General features: G+C 50.9%; 1 protein-coding gene and 1 pseudogene across 3 annotated transcripts in view; both read left to right on the forward strand.

Annotated features, from left to right (window-relative positions):
• Positions 1 to 18,538, forward strand: part of LOC147096492 (large ribosomal subunit protein eL8) — a 42,836-nt gene that overhangs the window by 17,287 nt on the left and 7,011 nt on the right. For 2 of the 3 annotated variants that reach the window (XM_085975295.1, XM_085975292.1), the window contains 4 exons: positions 1,999 to 2,078; positions 5,908 to 6,038; positions 8,268 to 8,337; positions 9,088 to 9,230. In XM_085975295.1, the coding sequence (XP_085831421.1) occupies positions 1,999 to 2,078; positions 5,908 to 6,038; positions 8,268 to 8,337; positions 9,088 to 9,192 (386 nt within the window). In that variant the 3' untranslated portion in view covers positions 9,193 to 9,230. Of the gene's footprint in view, positions 1 to 1,998; positions 2,079 to 5,907; positions 6,039 to 8,267; positions 8,338 to 9,087; positions 9,231 to 15,954; positions 16,035 to 18,538 lie in introns of those variants that run through there. The other variant, XM_085975293.1, reaches the window with a different exon arrangement.
• Positions 8,095 to 8,169, forward strand: LOC147096494 (small nucleolar RNA SNORD36; annotated as a pseudogene).

Raw genomic sequence — 18,538 nt, forward strand, 5'->3', positions numbered from 1 at the left:
AGTCTAGAACCAGGGGTCACAGTCTCAGAATAAGGGGTCGGCCATTTAGGACTGAGATGAGGAGAAATTTCTTCACTCGGAGGGTGGTGAATCTTTGGAATTCTCGACCCCAGAGGGCTGTGGAGGCTCAGTCTTTGAGTCTATTCAAGGCTGAGATCGATAGATTTTTGAATATTAAGGGAGTCAAGGGATATGGGGATAGAGCAGGAAGGCGGCGATGAGGTAGAAGATCAGCCTTGATTTTATTGAATGGCGGAGCAGGCTCGAGAGGCCGTATGGCCTGCTCCTAATTCGTATGTTAGCACGATGAGGCTGTACAGACAGGGTGTGTTCAGTGGGGAAGGATGCGGGAATATTGAAAATATAACTCCTTTTGGGTAGTGCTGTTTATATCGATAACATAACGAGGCATTGTGGGGGGAAAAGCTACGGGTTACAGCTTTAAGCTTCCGATGTGTGTGTGTCTCTCTCTCTCTCTGTCTGTCTGTCATTATACCAGCTGGATGGTTTGTTGTTTCGTGGGTCTGATTTTTGGTTACGAGACGATGCCACTGGCTGCTTTGGATTCAACCACGAAATCACCCCACCGTTATGCTACAGGGCAACCAGTGTAAGTTGCCCACATTGGCTCCCGGTCCCCCAACACCTCCCATTTAAAATTCTCATGCTTGTGTTTAAATGAATTCACAGACTAGCCTCCTCCAGCCCTTTACCGACCCCCCCTCAGAACTCTCTTCCTCGGGCCTCTTGAGCACCTCCACCCCTTTAGAGTTTAAGCCCTGGAATTCTCACCTTAACCCTCTCTACCTCTCCCTCTCTTCCTCTTAAGACCTTTCTTAAAACCTGCCTCTGTGACCAAGCTCCTATCCTGACATAGAGTCATAGAGTTATACAGCACAGAAAGAGGCCCTTCGGCCCATCGTGTCCGCGCCGGCCATCAAGCCCTGTCTATTCTAATCCCATTTTCCAGCACTTGGTCCGTAGCCTTGTATGCTATGACGTTTCAAGTGCTCATCTAAATGCTTCTTGAATGTTGTGAGGGTTCCTGCCTCTACCACCCTTTCAGGCAGTGAGTTCCAGATTCCAACCACCCTCTGGGTGAATAAGTTTTTCCTCAAATCCCCTCTAAACCTCCTGCCCCTTACCTTGAATCTATGCCCCCTTGTTATTGACCCCTCTACTAAGGGGAAAGTTCCTTGCTATCTACCCTATCTATGCCCCTCATAATTTTGTATACCTCAATCAGGTCCCCCCTCAGCCTTCTCTGCTCCAAGGAAAACAACCCCAGCCTGTCCAGTCTCTCTTCATAGCTGAAGCGCTCCAGCCCAGGTAACACCCTGGTGAATCTCCTCTGCACCCTCTCCAATGCAATCACATCCTTCCTATAGTGTGGCGACCAGAACTGCACACAGTATTCCAGCTGTGGCCTAACTAGTGTTTTGTACAGCTCCACCATAACCTCCCTGCTCTTATATTCTATGCCTCGGCTAATGAAGGCAAGTATCCCATATGCCCCTTTTAACCGCCTTATCTACCTGTCCTGCTGCCTTCAGGGATCTATGTACATGCACACCAAGGTCCCTCTGATCCTCTGTCCTTCCTAGGGTCCTACCATTCATTGTGTATTCCCTTGCCTTGTTAGTCCTCCCAAAATGCATCACCTCACACTTTTCAGGGTTAAATTCCATTTGCCACTGTTCTGCCCATCTGACCAACCCGTCTACATCGTCCTGTAGCCTGACGTCTCCTCCTTTGGCTGAGTGTCCATTTTATCCAGCCACAGTCCTGTGAAGCGTCCTGGGACGTTAATAAAGGCACTGTATGTTGCGGGTGATTCTTGCTCTGTGGTGTGCTCCATGTCGGTGATTGTTCTGAGCACTGTGCCTCTCCCGGTTTGTCGCTGCTGCTAGTTTAATGGCCTATTGCAGGATAAAATCTCTGCACTTTAAACACAGTAAGAAATACACGGGATGTCATCCACCCTCTTTGTATTGCTAGGTGTGAATACCGTGACCACACTGGTGGAAAGCAAGAAAGCTCAACTGGTGGTGATGGCGCACGACGTTGATCCTATTGAGGTAAGCTGTGACCTGGGACACCGAATGAACTTCGGAACAAGAGGAGGCCATTCAGCCCCTCGAGCCTGTCCCGCCAATCAACCAGACCATGGCTGCTCTGTACCTCAACCCCATTTACCCGCCTTCGCTCCACATCCCATAATCCCCATACCTAACAAAAGTCTTATCGATATCAGATGTTCAGGGCTTTGGTGAGACCACACCTGGAGTACTGAGCACAGTTTTGATCTCCTTATCCGAGTAAGGACATATTTGCCTTAGAGGCGGTGCAACGAAGGTTCACGAGATTGATCCCTGAGATGAGAGGGTTGTCCTATGAGGAGAGATTGTGTAGAATGGGCCTATACTCTCTAGAGTTTAGAAGAATGAGAGGTGATCTCATTGAAACAGACAAGATTCTGAAGGGGATTGACAGGGTAGATGCTGAGAGGTTGTTTCCCCTGGACTGGAGTGTCTAGAGCTAGGGGTCACAGTCTCAGGATAAGGGGTCGGCCATTTTAAGACTGAGATGAGGAGGAATTTCTTCACTCAGAGGGTTGTGAATCTTTGGAATTCTCTGCCCCAGAGGGCTGTGGATGCTGAGTCTTTGAGTATATTCAAGGCTGAGATCGATAGATTTTTGGACTCTAGGGGAATCAAGGGATCTGGGGATCGGGCAGGAAAGTGGAGTTGAGGTTGATGATCAGCCATGATCTTATTGAATGGGGGGAGCAGGCTCGAGGGGCCGAACGGCCGACTCCTGCTCCTAATTCTTATGTTCTTGAGTTGCAGTTGGATCTGCCTTTCTGTTTAACCGTTTGTAAAATGAATGAAACCCATCATCTGAAGAAGGCACTGCAGCGCGTGAGCACTCTTGACGCACGCTCCCTGTAGTCTCGAGGCTTTTCGCTTGGCTTTTGCGCTCTTCCACCACCCACCTTTCCCAAATGGAGTAAGATGATCTCGATATCACGGCTATTCTGGATTGTGAGGTGGATTTGCTACGTCCGCCTTGGTGCAGGGGTAACGCTCTGCATTAGGTTGTGGGCCCAGGCCTCACTCCAGAGGGTCTTCTGGAGGAGTATTCAAGAAGGAGTTGGATATATGTCTTAAGGCTAAAGGGATCAAGGGATATGGGGAAAAAGCAGGGACAGGGTACTGAATTTGGATGATCAGCCATGATCGCATTGAATGGCGGAGCAGGCTCGAGGGGCCGAATGGCCTACTCCTGCTCCTATCCTCTGTTTCTATGTCTTCATGTCCACAGGACAGCCCAAAGCGCTTTACAGCCAATGAAGTACTTTTTGAAGTGTAGTCACTGTTGTAATGTAGGAAACGCAGAAACCAATTTGTGCACAGCAAGATTCCACAAGCAGCAATTTAGATAAATGACCAGATCATCTGATGTTGGTTGAGGGATAAATATTGGCCAGGACACCGGGGAGCTCGTCATCAGTAACTGCAGCACCTTTGCAGTTCCCTGCAGCTCAATTATACGGCAAATACAAGATCCATTAGACAATCCCTCACTTGTGCAACCCCTGGAGCATGGCTTTTACTCTGCATCTTTTACATCCATCTGAGAGGGCAGACGGGGCCTTGGTTTAACATCTCATCCGAAAGACGGCCCCTCAGTGCGATGCTCGCTCTGTACTGCCCCTTCCGACAGTGCAGCGTTCCCTCAGTACTGCCCCTCCGACAGTGCAGCACTCCCTCAGTACTGCCCCTCCGACAGTGCAGCACTCCCTCAGTACTGCGCCTCCGACAGTGCGGCGCTCCCTCAGTACTGCACTCCCTCAGTACTGCCCCTCCGACAGTGCGGCGCTCCCTCAGTACTGCGCCTCCGACAGTGCGGCGCTCCCTCAGTACTGCCCCTCCGACAGTGCGGCGCTCCCTCAATACTGCCCCTCCGACAGTGCGGCGCTCCCTCAATACTGCCCCTCCGACAGTGCGGCACTTCCTCAGTACTGCCTCACCGACAGTGCAGCGCTCCCTCAGTATTGCCCCTCCGACAGTGCGGCGCTCCCTCAGTACTGACCCTCCGACACTGCGGCGCTCCCTCAGTACCGCCCCTTTGACAGTGCAGCATTCCCTCAGCACTCCCCCTCTGACAGTGTAGCGTTTCCTCAGTACTGACCCTCCGACAGTGCGGCACTCCCTCAGTACTGCCGCTCCGACAGTGCGGCACTCCCTCAGTACTGCCGCTCCGACAGTGCGGCACTCCCTCAGTACTGCCGCTCCGACAGTGCGGCGTTCCCTCAGTACTGACCCTCCGACAGTGCAGCGCTCGCTCAGTACTGACCCTCCGACAGTGCAGCGCTCGCTCAGTACTGCCCCTCCAACAGTGCGGCGCTCCCTCAGTACCGCCCCTTTGACAGTGCGGCACTCCCTCAGCACTCCCCCTCTGACAGTAGCATTTTCTCAGTACTGCCGCTCTGACAGTGCTGCACTCCCTTAGTACTGACCCTACGACAGTGCAGCGCTCTCTCAGTACTGCCCCTCCGACAGTGCGGCGCTCCCTCAGTACTGCCCCTCCGACAGTGCAGCGCTCCCTCAGTATGGCCCCTCCGACAGTGCAGCACTCCCTCAGTACTGACCCTCCGACAGTGCAGCGCTCCCTCAGCACTGCCCCTCCGACAGTGCGGCGATCCCTCAGTACTGACCCTCCGACAGTGCAGCGCTCCCTCAGTACTGCCCCTCCGACAGTGCAGCGCTCCCTCAGTACTGCCCCTCCGACAGTGCGGCGATCCCTCAGTACTGACCCTCCGACAGTGCAGCGCTCCCTCAGTACTGCCCCCCGATAGTGCAGCGCCCCCTCAGTACTGCCCCTCCGACAGTGCGGCGATCCCTCAGTACTGACCCTCCGACAGTGCGGCGCTCCCTCAGTACTGCCCCTCCGACAGTGCGGCGATCCCTCAGTACTGACCCTCCGACAGTGCGGCGATCCCTCAGTACTGCCCCTCCGACAGTGCAGCGCTCCCTCAGTACTGCCCCTCCGACAGTGCGGCGATCCCTCAGTACTGACCCTCCGACAGTGCAGCACTCCCTCAGTACTGCCCCTCCGACAGTGCAGCGCTCCCTCAGTACTGCACTGGGAGCGTCCGCCTGGATTTTGTGCTCGAGACTCTGGAGTGGGACTCAAACCTTCTGTCTCGGAGGCGAGAGTGCTTCCACTGAGAGGAATTTTGTGGGTGTAAATTTTCAGTCTATCACGAGTGCTGCAGCAACCGTAGGCTAAGTATAATCAGTGGAGCCACCAGCTGTATGATTTGTGCAATTTCAGGGTGCAGGGCAGAAGGGATTTTACAGGTGGAGTTAGAGACATTGAGATCAGTAGCAAATCAGTGCTGGGTCCGCTGCGACAGGACCGCGAATGGCACTGCCTCAATGTGACCTTTGGGACAATGTGCATATTGCGAGTCTTGTATTAATCTGGGAATGCCAGGCAAGAAAATGAGATTCCCGAGTAAAAGCCATGCCGCAGGGGTTGAACAAGTGAGGGATTGTCTCTTGGATTTGCCGTGCGATGGAACTGCAGGGAAAGTGCGATGCTGCAAAGGAGCTGCGGTTACCTGGAGCGCAGTTACTGCGCTGGAGACTGCCCTGGGTTTTTGCTTTACAGACAGAAATAGCGGCTGCTTTGCAGAGGAGGGGGGCAGTGCGGAAAGGAAATGGGCTGGCCTAATAGTTTATCGCTGAAGGCATGCGAGGAGCAATTAGAAATACAGCGGTTTATACGCGCACACGGGGTGCCTCCGTGTGAAGCCATCACTGTCTTCCGTCAAATCGAGAGTGAGCAGCCGTTCTCGGGGCCAACGTGGGTTTATTTTTTGACCGGTGTCTCTCGCAGCTGGTGGTGTTCCTGCCCGCTCTGTGTCGCAAGATGGGCGTCCCGTACTGCATCGTGAAAGGGAAAGCTCGGCTCGGCAGGCTGGTGCACAGGAAGACCTGTAGCTGCGTGGCCTTCGCTCAAGTCAATCCGTGAGTACGACCTCCGAGAGACCGGCGCGACCCCGGCCCGTGTCCGCCTCTCCGCTAAGTGGGGGCGTCCTGAAATGGCGGTGGGCCAGATCGTTGTCCCGGTCCGCGTGTCCGCTGGGGGAACGGAGGACGTCCTGTTGGTCCTAATCTGGTTGGACTCCTCGTCCTAGATGTTCATCGGGGTTGTGGAGAGGCCGCTAGGGTTTTATCCTAATTTAGCTTTCAACAAACAGCCCCTTGCAATGCAGTTCTGGTCACCACTTTACAGGAAGGACATGATTGCACTAGAGAGGGTACGGAGGAGGTTTACCAGGATGTTGCCTGGGCTGGGGAATTTTAGCTATGAGGAAAGATTGGATCGGCTGGGGTTTTCCTTGGAACAGAGGAGGCTGAGGGGAGACCTTATTGAGGTGTATAAAATTATGAGGGGCCCAGATAGAGTGGATAGAAAGGACCTATTTCCCCCAGCAGAGAGGTCAATAACCAGGGGGCAGAGATTTAAAGTAATTGGGAGAAGGATTAGAGGGGAGTTGAGGAGAATTTCTTCACCCAGAGGGTGGTGGGGGTCTGGAACTCACTGCCTGAAAGGGTGGGAGAGGCAGAGACCCTCATCACATTTAAAAAGTACTTGGATATGCACCTGAAGTGCCGTAACCTGCAGGGCTACGGACCAAGAGCTGGAAAGTGGGATTAGGCTGGATAGCTCTTTTCCGACAGGCATGGACACGACGGGCCGAATGGCCTCTTTCTGTGTCGTAATGTTTCTATGCAACTGCGACAATAGCTGGGACTCTTGCATTCACATCAGGGTACCCCCATTAAAAAAAAAAGAGATCTGGGGTGCAGACCGCCTCCCCCCGCCCAGCCAGCATAGAGTTCCGACTGAGGGCCTCTTTTCCCCCCCACTGCCCACTCCCAGAAGGTTAAGGGAAGTTTTAATGGCAGTTTTTGAAGGTGTAAATAGTGAGGAAGGGGGCAGAGGGGCTGAGGATTATCACTGGGGAATGGTGGAAGTTAGAAGGGATGTTTTCACACACACTGAGGCAGAGACTGTAATGCCCTGTAAAAGGCAATTGGGATAAGGATTTGAAGGGCCGGGTGTTGGAGCAGAGTGGGTAGTTGAGTTAACCCTGACCCAAGCCCGATACTCCCTCCTGCGCTGTCCTGTCTGGTCCTTTGACAGTAGAGCCGTTTGAAGAAGAGCTTGCTTTGACTGGCGAGACACAGGCCATTGTGCGACAGCACCATTACTCCCAGCTGTTCCTTTCTTTACTAAGACTTGCATTGAGATCTGGCCCTTTGAGAAGTCTCAAGTGGATCAGAGATGCGCAATCACGTGGGCGAGCTGAGCGGAGAGCCTGTCTTCAGTCTGCAGCCAGTCAGTCTATCCAGCACGTCAACAGCTCATTAATCCTAACACTTGCAGCTGGGCGCAGTAAGGTGGCTGGATGGCAGTAATTGGAACCGTGTTGAGACTGGTAAACCGTTTAGTGACAGCCTCCGCGATCAGATGGTAGAGGGGGCTTGCGGGGCTGTAGATACACTTCCACAGGAGCTGCTCACCTGCTGTGACCTCGCACGGGTGCCCCTCGAGCCGGCTCCCTTCACACATGTGTGTGTGTGTATTTTTTAAACATTTATTCACGGGATGTGGGCGTCGCTGGCAAGGCCAGCATTTATTGCCCATCCCTAGTTGCCCTTGAGAAGGTGGCGGTGAGCCTCCTTCTTGAACCGCTGCAGTCCGTGTGGTGAAGGTACTCCCACAGTGCTGTTAGGTAGAGAGTTCCAGGATTTTGACCCAGCGACGATGAAGGAACAGCGATATATTTCCAAGACCGGATGGTGTGTGACTGGGAGGGGAACTTGGAGGTGATGGTGTTCCCATGTGTGTGTCTCTCCCTCTCGCAGCTGCCCCATTGGCTGGCATCGAGACACCTCCTGAACCCTCCCTGCTCTTGCCTGATCCCTCTGGCTCTGTGTACTCTGCTTAACTCACAGCCGCGCTCCAGTCAAGGATCGCTGCGCTTTTCATACAGTAATGCATTTAATAAGCCATCAGCTGTGATGACATTTAAATTGAATCTGAAAAATTCAATTGTTGAATAAATTGAGCTTTTTAACCCTGAGCTTTTGGCTGTTAACTGAAGATTGTACACCTGTGTTTGGGGGGGGGAAATAATTACTCTTTTCTTAAAAAGCCTCTTGTGTTTTTTCTGCCTCCTCACTCAGTGAGGATAAAGGTGCCATCGGAAAACTGGTTGAAGCGGTCCGGACAAACTACAATGACCGATACGATGAGGTAAGAGAGAGTGAGATCGTAGGAGAATGTCTACACCACACATCGCAGTGTGTGTAAGAGGGAGTGAGATCGTAGGAGAATGTCTACACCACACATTGCAGTGTGTGTAAGAGGGAGTGAGATCGTAGGAGAAGGTCTACACCACATCGCAGTGTGTGTAAGAGTGAGATCGTAGGAGAATGTCTACACCACACATCACAGTGTGTAAGAGGGAGTGAGATCGTAGGAGAATGTCTCCACCACACATCGCAGTGTGTGTAAGAGGGAGTGAGATCGTAGGAGAATGTCTACACCACACATCGCAGTGTGTGTAAGAGAGAGTGAGATCGTAGGAGAATGTCTACACCACATCGCAGTGTGTGTAAGAGAGAGTGAGATCGTAGGAGAATGTCTACCCACATCGCAGTGTGTGTAAGAGAGAGTGAGATCGTAGGAGAATGTCTACACCACATCGCAGTGTGTGTAAGAGAGAGTGAGATCGTAGGAGAATGTCTCCACCACATCGCAGTGTGTGTAAGAGAAAGTGAGATCGTAGGAGAATGTCTGTTCCCCACTGTCAATACACAGCGACTGGGAGGAGAGAGAGTGAGTGTTCCCCACTGTCACTACACAGCGACTGGGAGGGGAGTGGAACACAAGATCCCTACATTAAAGCAGGCAACTCTAGTTAGGTTTGTTCAGTTGTGTTGAGTATTTGGTGGCAGCATTTTATAACCTCTGTGTGTGTGTCTCTCTCTCTGTCTCTCTCAGATCCGCCGGCACTGGGGTGGTGGGATTCTGGGCCAAAAATCTGTTGCACGCTTCGCAAAACTGGAAAAGGCAAAAGCGAAAGAACTGGCTACTAAACTTGGCTGAATTGTGTGTGGATAAAATAAAAGAAACTGAAACTCCCATTGCTGGCTTTGCTGTGTGTTTTTCACCTCCAGGTTTTCTGTGGGTGCCGGGCATTTTGTATTGTGAAATTCTCCCTCCGCTTAAACCGTGCCCTCAGCCACGAGGAGGCTGCGTGCGTACTATACAGCGAGTTTGTATTGTGAAATTCTGCCTCCGCTTAAACCGTGCCCTCAGCCACGAGGAGGCTGCGTGCGTACTATACAGCGAGACAGCTGCACTCGAATATAACCGGAGTCCCAATCCCAGCTGGGATTCGAAGATCTCCAGAAATAAGAGCAGGAGTCGGCCGCACGGCCCCTCGAGCCTGCTCCACCATTCAATAAGATCATGGCTGATCTTCTACCTCAACTCTCTATCCCCATATCCCTTGATTCCCCTAGAGTCCAAAAATCTATCGATCTCTGTCTTGAATATACTCAACGACTGAGCCTTCACTGCCCCCTGGGGTCGAGAATTCCAAAGGTTCACCACCCTCTGAGGGAAGAAATTTCTCCTCATCTCAGACCTAAATGGCCGAACCCTTATTCTGAGACTGTGACCCCTGGTTCTAGACTCCCCAGCCAGGGGAAACAGCCTCTCAGTATCTACCCTGTCGAGCCCTGTCAGAATTTTGTATGTTTCAATGAGATCACCTCTAATTCTTCTAAATTCTAGAGAATATAGGCCTAGTCTCCTCAATCTCTCCTCATAGGACAATCCCCCCATCCCAGGAACCAGCCTGGTGAACCTTCGTTGCACTCCCTCTATGGCAAGTATATCCTTCCTTAGGTAAGGAGACCAAAACTGCACACAGTACTCCAGGTGTGGTCTCACCAGGGCCCTATAGAATTGGAGTAAACATAGAAGATAGGAGCAGGAGTAGGCCATTCGGCCCCTCGAGCCTGCTCCGCCATTCAATGAGATCATGACTGATCATCCAAATTCAGTACCCTGTCCCTGCCTTCTCCCCATGTCCCTTGATCCCTTTAGCCTTAAGAAATATATCTCCTTGAATATATTTAATGAATTGGCCTCAACTGCCTTGTGTGGTAGAGAATTCCACAGGTTCACCACTCTCTGGGTGAAGAAATTCCTCCTCATCTCTGTCCTAAATGGCTTACCCCTTATCCTTAGACTGTGACCCCTGGTTCTGGACTCCCCTGCCATCAGGAACATCCTTCCTGCATGTAGTCTGTCTTGTCCTGTTAGAATTTTATAAGTTTCAATGGGATAGAAACATAGAAGATAGGAGCAGGAGTAGGCCATTCGGCCCCTCGAGCCTGCTCCGCCATTCAATGCGATTATGGCTGATCATCCAAATTCAGTACCCGGTCCCTGCTTTCTCCCCATACCCCTTGATCCCTTTAGCCTTAAGAAATATATCCAACTCCTTCTTGAATATATTTAATGAATTGGCCTCAACTGCCTTCTGTGGTAGAGAATTCCACAGGTTCACCACTCTCTGGGTGAAGAAATTCCTCCTCATTTCTGTCCTAAATGGCCTACCCTTTATCCTTAGACTGTGTCCCCTGGTTCTGGACTCCCCGACCATCGGGAACATCCTTCCTGCATCTAGTCTGTCCAGTCCTGTCAGAATTTTATAAGTTTCAATGAGATCCCCTCTCATTCTTCTAAACTCCAGCGAGTACAAGCCCAATCAACCCAATCTCTCCTCATACGTCATTCCTGCCATCCCAGGTATCAGTCTGGTGAATCTTCGCTGAACTCCTTCCATGGCAAGAACATCCTTCCTCAGATAAGGCGACCAAAACTGCACACAATACTCAAGGTGTGGTCTCACCAAGGCCCTGTACAACTGCAGCAAGACATCCTTGTTCCTGTACTCGAACCCTCTCGCTACGAAGGCCAACATTCCATTTGCCTTCTTAACCACCTGCTGCACCTTTAAGACTTCCTTACTCTTGTACTCCAATCCATGTTTCCTTTAAGCTGCGCGGGGGCCCCCAAATAATTACAGCTAACATTGACTCCAGTCCTTTCTGTAATAAAGGCTCACGTACCATTCTAATGTGACGCGGGTCACTGGCAGCGCTCTGCTGAGTGAGTTGATTGAATGGTAGAATTTTCAACACCAGAGGTGACGCTTTGCACCTGTGCTACCTAATCCCATTTTTCGCGCCCCACACACTTGGCTATTTTTCTTCACGTTTATCTCATTCCTTAACACGACACCGGTGATGCATTCCCTGGACATCGTGTGTTAATTGCTTTGGGTGGTGCGGACCTCCAGAAGTTAAATTGAGCATAAGGAAGTGAAATGACAATCGCTTTCAATTAATGGCTATTGATATTTGATGCTAATTTCTTTAATTCAATTCAATTCAATTTTATTTGTCATATATGCAGCAGACGTGTGTACTGCACAATGAAATGTTGATTTTTACAAGTCCTCCCAACATTGGAATAAATATACCATAACAATGATAAAAAATACTAATAGAAATACAGTATTAATAAATAAAACAACAGTAATAAATAATAAATTATTCATTCATGAGTCTTATGGCCTGGGGGTAGAAGCTGTTTCGAAACCTGCTGGTACGAGACCGTATGCTTCGGTATCTCTTACCGGACGGGAGCAGGGCGAAGAGGTTGTGGCTGGGGTGGCTTGCGTCTTTAATGATTCTCAGGGCCTTCCCCCGGCACCTTTTTTTTTATTCATTGATGGGATGTGGGCGTCGCTGGCTAGGCCTGCATTTAGTGCCCATCCCTAATTGCCCTTGAGAAGATGGTGGCGAGCCGCCTTCTTGAACCGCTGCACTCCATATGGTGCAGGTACACCCACAATGCTGTTAGGAAGGGAGTTCCAGGATTTTGGCCCAGCGACAGTGAAGGAACGGCGATACAGGTCCAAGTCAGGATGGTGTGTGGCTTGGAGGGGAACTTGTAGGTGGTGATGTTCCCATGCGTCTGCTGCCCTTGTCCTTCTAAGTGGTAGAGGTCGCGGGTTTGGAAGGTGCTGTTGAAGGAGCTTTGGCGAGTTGCTGCAGTGCATCTTGTAGATGGTACACACTGCAGCCACAGTGCGCCGGTGGTGGAGGGAGTGAATGTTGAAGGTGGTGGATGGAGTGCCAATCAAGCGGGCTGCTTTATCCTGAATGGTGTCGAGCTTCTTGAGTGTTGTTGGAGCTGCACTCATCCAGGCAGGATATCTACCCCGGGGTAGATAATCCTGCACAGCAGGTAGTTTAATTCCTATGGTATTTTGTGCAGCTTTCACTACCATCTGTAGAGCCTTGCGGTCTGTGGCGGTGCAGTTGCCATACCAGGTAGTGATGCAGCCGGACAGGATACTCTCTAAAATTGAACAAACCACTAACTACACATACTTGGGCTTAAAAATCAGTTCTACGGGAAATTTTCATCTGGCTGTGAATGAACTGAAAGAGAAAGCAAGAAGGGCTTTCTATGCCATTAAAAAATCAATCCAAATAGAAATCCCAATTAGCATTTGGCTCAAAATTTTTTAATCAGTAATTGAACCAATTGCACTCTATGGCAGTGAGGTGTGGGGACCGCTAACACAACAAGAATTTGCAAAATGGGACAAACACCCAATTGAGATCCTACATGCAGAATTCTGTAAAAGTACCCTCCGGACTCAAAGGAAAACCGTAAACAATGCATGCAGGGCAGAACTAGGCTAATATCCATTAATAATCACTATCCAAAAAAGAGCCACCAAATTTCGGAAACACCTAAAAATGAGCAACCCCCACTGCTATCATTACGAAGCCCTGAAATGCCAAGAGAGGACCATAAAGAAGAATACCCTCAGTCAACTAGTCCTGGGACTCAGTGAAGTAACTACTAACACTACTAACAATAACCAGCCCCAGGACAGTGACAGCGTAGCACAAAGAGTTCGACCCAACACAATCGTCACTAAGCAAAAGGAAAAATATCTGTCATATTGGGCAGAAACAACAAAAACCCAAAACAAACTCAATTGCTACTTGGCCCTAAACAGACAATACAACATGGCTGAATACCTGACCATGGTAAAGGATAGCAAACTGAGAAAAACCTTGACAATGTACAGACTTAGTGAACACAGCCTGGCCATCGAAAAAGGCAGACACAGGCAGACCCGGCTACCAAGAGAGGACAGGATATGCTCTCACTGCAGTCAGGGAGTGGTGGAGACAGAGATGCACTTCCTCACAGCTTGTAGAAAATATCAGGGCATAAGGGAGAATTTCTACCCAAAATTCACAAAAATATGCCCTGAATTCAGAAATTTGAATGACGACCGAAAACTCCCATACCTACTAGGGGAAGAGAGAAATTGTGTAACATTAGCGGCACACTATGTTACAGCTTGCCATAAACAGAGGGACAACCATTAAATATAAGAAAAGAGTATATACAAATTATATGAATGTATATTTATACACTCAGGGATCACACAGAATCTACAGTGCAGATGGAGGCCATTTCGGCCCATCGAGCCTGCACCGACACATATCCCACCCTATCCCCGTAACCCCATGTATTTAATCCCCTAACACTAAGGGTCAATTTATCATAGCCAAATCAACCTAACCTGCACATCTTTGGACTGTGGGAGGAAACCGGAGCACCCGGAGGAAACCCACGCAGACACAGGGAGAATGTGCAAACTCCACACAGACAGTCGCCCAAGGCCAGATTTGAACCCGGGTCCCTGGCGCTGTGAGGCAACAGTGCTAACCACTATGCCACCGTGCATATATCTGTTTCTACACTGTGTGGATAGATCTGTGTTTATGTGTTCAACCATAAATGTTTTTCGATGCTTTGGCAACATAAGATGTACCTTATCATGCCAATAAAGCGATTTGAATTGAATTGAATTGAATTGAGAATCTGGGGGGCCATTCCAAATTTCTTCACTGGCTCAGTAATGTCTCTCGGGCTGTTCTGGGCTCCAGACCCCCCAATGCAATATTTTCATTCTTCAAAGCAAAAAATGTCAAAAAAATGTTGCTGATGAAATCTTGTGGAACTTTTTTTTAAATTCACTCACGGGATGTGGGTGTCGCTGGCCAGGCCAGCATTGATTACCCATCCCTAATTGCCCTGGAGAAGGTGGTGGTGGTGAACCGCTGCAGTCTGTAGGCCGGGGTTGTATATCTGATATAAAGTGTGTTTGATGCGGGCGGGCATTTCCGGGATTGTAGCCACTGCTGTGAGGATGAGTCAAGTGTTGGCCACATGACGTCATGCGAGTTGGTCACGTGTGCCGAGGCCATGCGCTCTGTGACGTCACGCGCAACGTCCTGACGTCGCGTGGCTGGTCACGTGTGTCGAGGGCGGGCGCTCTGTGACGTCACGCGCAACGTCCTGACGTCGCCCGGTTGCTCACGTGCGCCGAGGCCTGGCGCTCTGTGACGTCACGCGCAACGTCCCCTCATAATTTTGTACACCTCAATCAGGTCCACCCTCAGCCTCCTCTGCTCTAAGGAAAACAACCCCAGCCTGTCCAGTCTCTCTTCATAGCTGAAGCGCTCCAGCCCAGTATTGTGTGCAGTTTTGGTCACCTTATCTGAGGAAGGATATTCTTGCCATGGAAGGAGTTCAGCGAAGCTTCACCAGGCTGATACCTGGGATGGCAGGAATGACGTATGAGGAGAGATTGCGTCGATTGGGCTTGTACTCGCTGGAGTTTAGAAGAATGAGAGGGGATCTCATTGAAACTTATAAAATTCTAACAGGACTGGACAGACTAGATGCAGGGAGGATGTTCCTGATGGTCGGGGAATCCAGAACCAGGGGTCACAGTCTAAGGATAAGGGGTAGGCCTTTTTAGGACAGAATTGAGGAGGAATTTCTTCACCCAGAGAGTGGTGAACCTGTGGAATTCTCTACCACACAACGCAGTAGAGGCCAATACATTAAATATATTCAAGAAGGAGTTGGATATATTTCTTACGGCTACAGGGATCAAGGGATATGGGGAGAAAGCAGGGACGGGGTACTGAATTTGGATGATCAGCCATGATCACATTGAATGGTGGAGCAGGCTCGAGGGGCCGAATGGCCTACTCCTGCTCCTATCTTCTATGTTTGTATGTAACATCCTGGTGAATCTCCTCTGCACCCTCTCCAATGCAATCACATCCCTCCTATAGTGTGGCGACCAGAACTGCACACAGTATTCCAGCTGTGACCTAACTAGCGTTTTGTACAGCTCCATCATAACCTCCCTGCTCTTATAGTCTATGCCTCGGCTAATGAAGGCAAGTATCCCATATGCCCTTTTTAACCACCTTATCTACCTGTCCTGCTGCCTTCAGGGATCAATGTACATGCACACCAAGGTCCCTCTGATCCTCTGTCCTTCCTAGGGTCCTACCATTCATTGTGTATTCCCTTGCCTTGTTAGTCCTCCCACAATGCATCACCTCACACTTTTCAGGGTTAAATTCCATTTGCCACTGTTCTGCCCATCTGACCAACCCGTCTACATCGTCCTGTAGCCTGACGTCTCCTCCTTTGGCTGAGTGTCCATTTTATCCAGCCACAGTCCTGTGAAGCGTCCTGGGACGTTATTAAAGGCGCTGTATGTTGCGGGTGATTCTTGCTCTGTGGTGTGCTCCATGTCGGTGATTGTTCTGAGCACTGTGCCTCTCCCGGTTTGTCGCTGCTGCTGGTTTAATGGCCTATTGCAGGATAAAATCTCTGCACTTTAAACACAGTAAGAAATACACGGGATGTCATCCACCCTCTTTGTATTGCTAGGTGTGAATACCGTGACCACACTGGTGGAAAGCAAGAAAGCTCAGCTGGTGGTGATGGCGCACGACGTCGATCCGATTGAGGTAAGCTGTGTCCTGGGACACCGAATGAACTTCGCAACAAGAGGAGGCCATTCAGCCCCTCGAGCCTGTCCTGCCAATCAACCAGACCATGGCTACTCTGTACCTCAACCCCATTTACCCGCCTTCGCTCCACATCCCATAATCCCCATACCTAACAAAAGTCTTATCGATATCAGATGTTCAGGGCTTTGGTGAGACCACACCTGGAGTACTGAGCACAGTTTTGGTCTCCTTATCTAAGGAAGGATATACTTGCCTTTGAGGCGATGCAACGAAGGTTCACTAGATTGATCCCTGAGATGAGAGGGTTGTCCTATGATGAGAGATTGTGTAGAATGGGCCTATACGCTCTAGAGTTTAGAAGAATGAGAGGTGATCTCATTGAAACATGCAAGATTCTGAAGGGGATTGACAGGGTAGATGCTGAGAGGTTGTTTCCCCTGGCTGGAGTGTCTAGAACCAGGGGTCATAGTCTCAGGATAAGGGGTCGGCCATTTTAAGACCGAGATGAGGAGGAATTTCTTCACTCGGAGGGTTGTGAATCTTTGGAATTCTCTGCCCCAGAGGGCTGTGGATGCTCAGCCGTTGAGTATATTCAAGACAGAGCTCGATGGACTTTTGGACTCTAGGGGAATCAAGGGATCTGGGGATCGGGCGGGAAAGTGGAGTTGAGGTTGATGATCAGCCATGATCTTATTGAATGGGGGGAGCAGGCTCGAGGGGCCGAACGGCCGACTCCTGCTCCTAATTCTTATGTTCTTGAGTTGCAGTTGGATCTGCCTTTCTGTTTAACCGTTTGTAAAATGAATGAAACCCATCATCTGAAGAAGGCACTGCAGCGCGTGAGCACTCTTGACGCACGCTCCCTGTAGTCTCAAGGCTTTTCGCTTGGCTTTTGCGCTCTTCCACCACCCACCTTTCCCAAATGGAGTAAGATGATCTCGATATCACGGCTATTCTGGATTGTGAGGTGGATTTGCTACGTCCGCCTTGGTGCAGGGGTAAGGCTCTGCATTAGGTTGTGGGCCCAGGCCTCACTCCAGAGGGTCTTCTGGAGGAGTATTCAAGAAGGAGTTGGATATATTTCTTAAGGCTAAAGGGATCAAGGGATATGGGGAGAAGGCAGGGACAGGGTACTGAATTTGGATGATCAGCCATGATCTCATTGAATGGCGGAGCAGGCTCGAGGGGCCGAATGGCCTACTCCTGCTCCTATCTTCTATGTTTCTATGTCTTCATGTCCACAGGACAGCCCAAAGCGCTTTACAGCCAATGAAGTACTTTTTGAAGTGTAGTCACTGTTGTAATGTAGGAAACGCAGAAACCAATTTGTGCACAGCAAGATTCCACAAGCAGCAATTTAGATAAATGACCAGATCATCTGATGTTGGTTGAGGGATAAATATTGGCCAGGACACCGGGGAGCTCTTCATCAATAACTGCAGCACCTTTGCAGTTCCCTGCAGCTCAATTATACGGCAAATACAAGATCCATTAGACAATCCCTCACTTGTGCAACCCCTGGAGCATGGCTTTTACTCTGCATCTTTTACATCCATCTGAGAGGGCAGACGGGGCCTTGGTTTAACATCTCATCCGAAAGACGGCCCCTCAGTGCGATGCTCGCTCTGTACTGCCCCTCCGACAGTGCGGCGCTCCCTCAGTACTGCCTCTCCGACAGTGCTGCACTCCCTCAGTACTGCCCCTCCGACAGTGCGGCGCTCCCTCAGTACTGCCCCTCCGACAGTGCGGCGCTCCCTCAGTACTGCCTCTCCGACAGTGCTGCACTCCCTCAGTACTGCCCCTCCGACAGTGCGGCGCTCCCTCAGTACTGCGCCTCCGACAGTGCGGCGCTCCCTCAGTACTGCCCCTCTGACAGTGCAGGGCACCCTCAGTACTGCGCCTCCGACAGTGCAGCGTTTCCTCAGTACTGCCCCTCCGACAGTGCGGCGCTCCCTCAATACTGCCCCTCCGACAGTGCGGCGCTCCCTCAATACTGCCCCTCCGACAGTGCGGCGCTCCCTCAATACTGCCCCTCCGACAGTGCGGCACTTCCTCAGTACTGCCTCACCGACAGTGCGGCACTTCCTCAGTACTGCCTCACCGACAGTGCAGCGCTCCCTCAGTATTGCCCCTCCGACAGTGCGGCGCTCCCTCAGTGCCGCCCCTTTGACAGTGCGGCACTCCCTCAGTACTGACCCTCCGACACTGCGGCGCTCCCTCAGTACCGCCCCTTTGACAGTGCAGTATTCCCTCAGCACTCCCCCTCTGACAGTGTAGCGTTTCCTCAGTACTGACCCTCCGACAGTGCGGCACTCCCTCAGTACTGCCGCTCCGACAGTGCGGCACTCCCTCAGTACTGCCGCTCCGACAGTGCGGCGTTCCCTCAGTACTGCCCCTCCGACAGTGCGGCGCTCCCCCAGTACTGACCCTCCGACAGTGCGGCGCTCCCTCAGTACTGCCCCTCCGACAGTGCAGCGCTCGCTCAGGACTGACCCTCCGAC

Source organism: Somniosus microcephalus, unplaced genomic scaffold (genome assembly GCF_052327205.1).
Source record: "Somniosus microcephalus isolate GS21.2 unplaced genomic scaffold, FLI_Smic_1.0 unresolved_chr1, whole genome shotgun sequence".
NCBI classification, from domain to species: domain Eukaryota; kingdom Metazoa; phylum Chordata; class Chondrichthyes; order Squaliformes; family Somniosidae; genus Somniosus; species Somniosus microcephalus.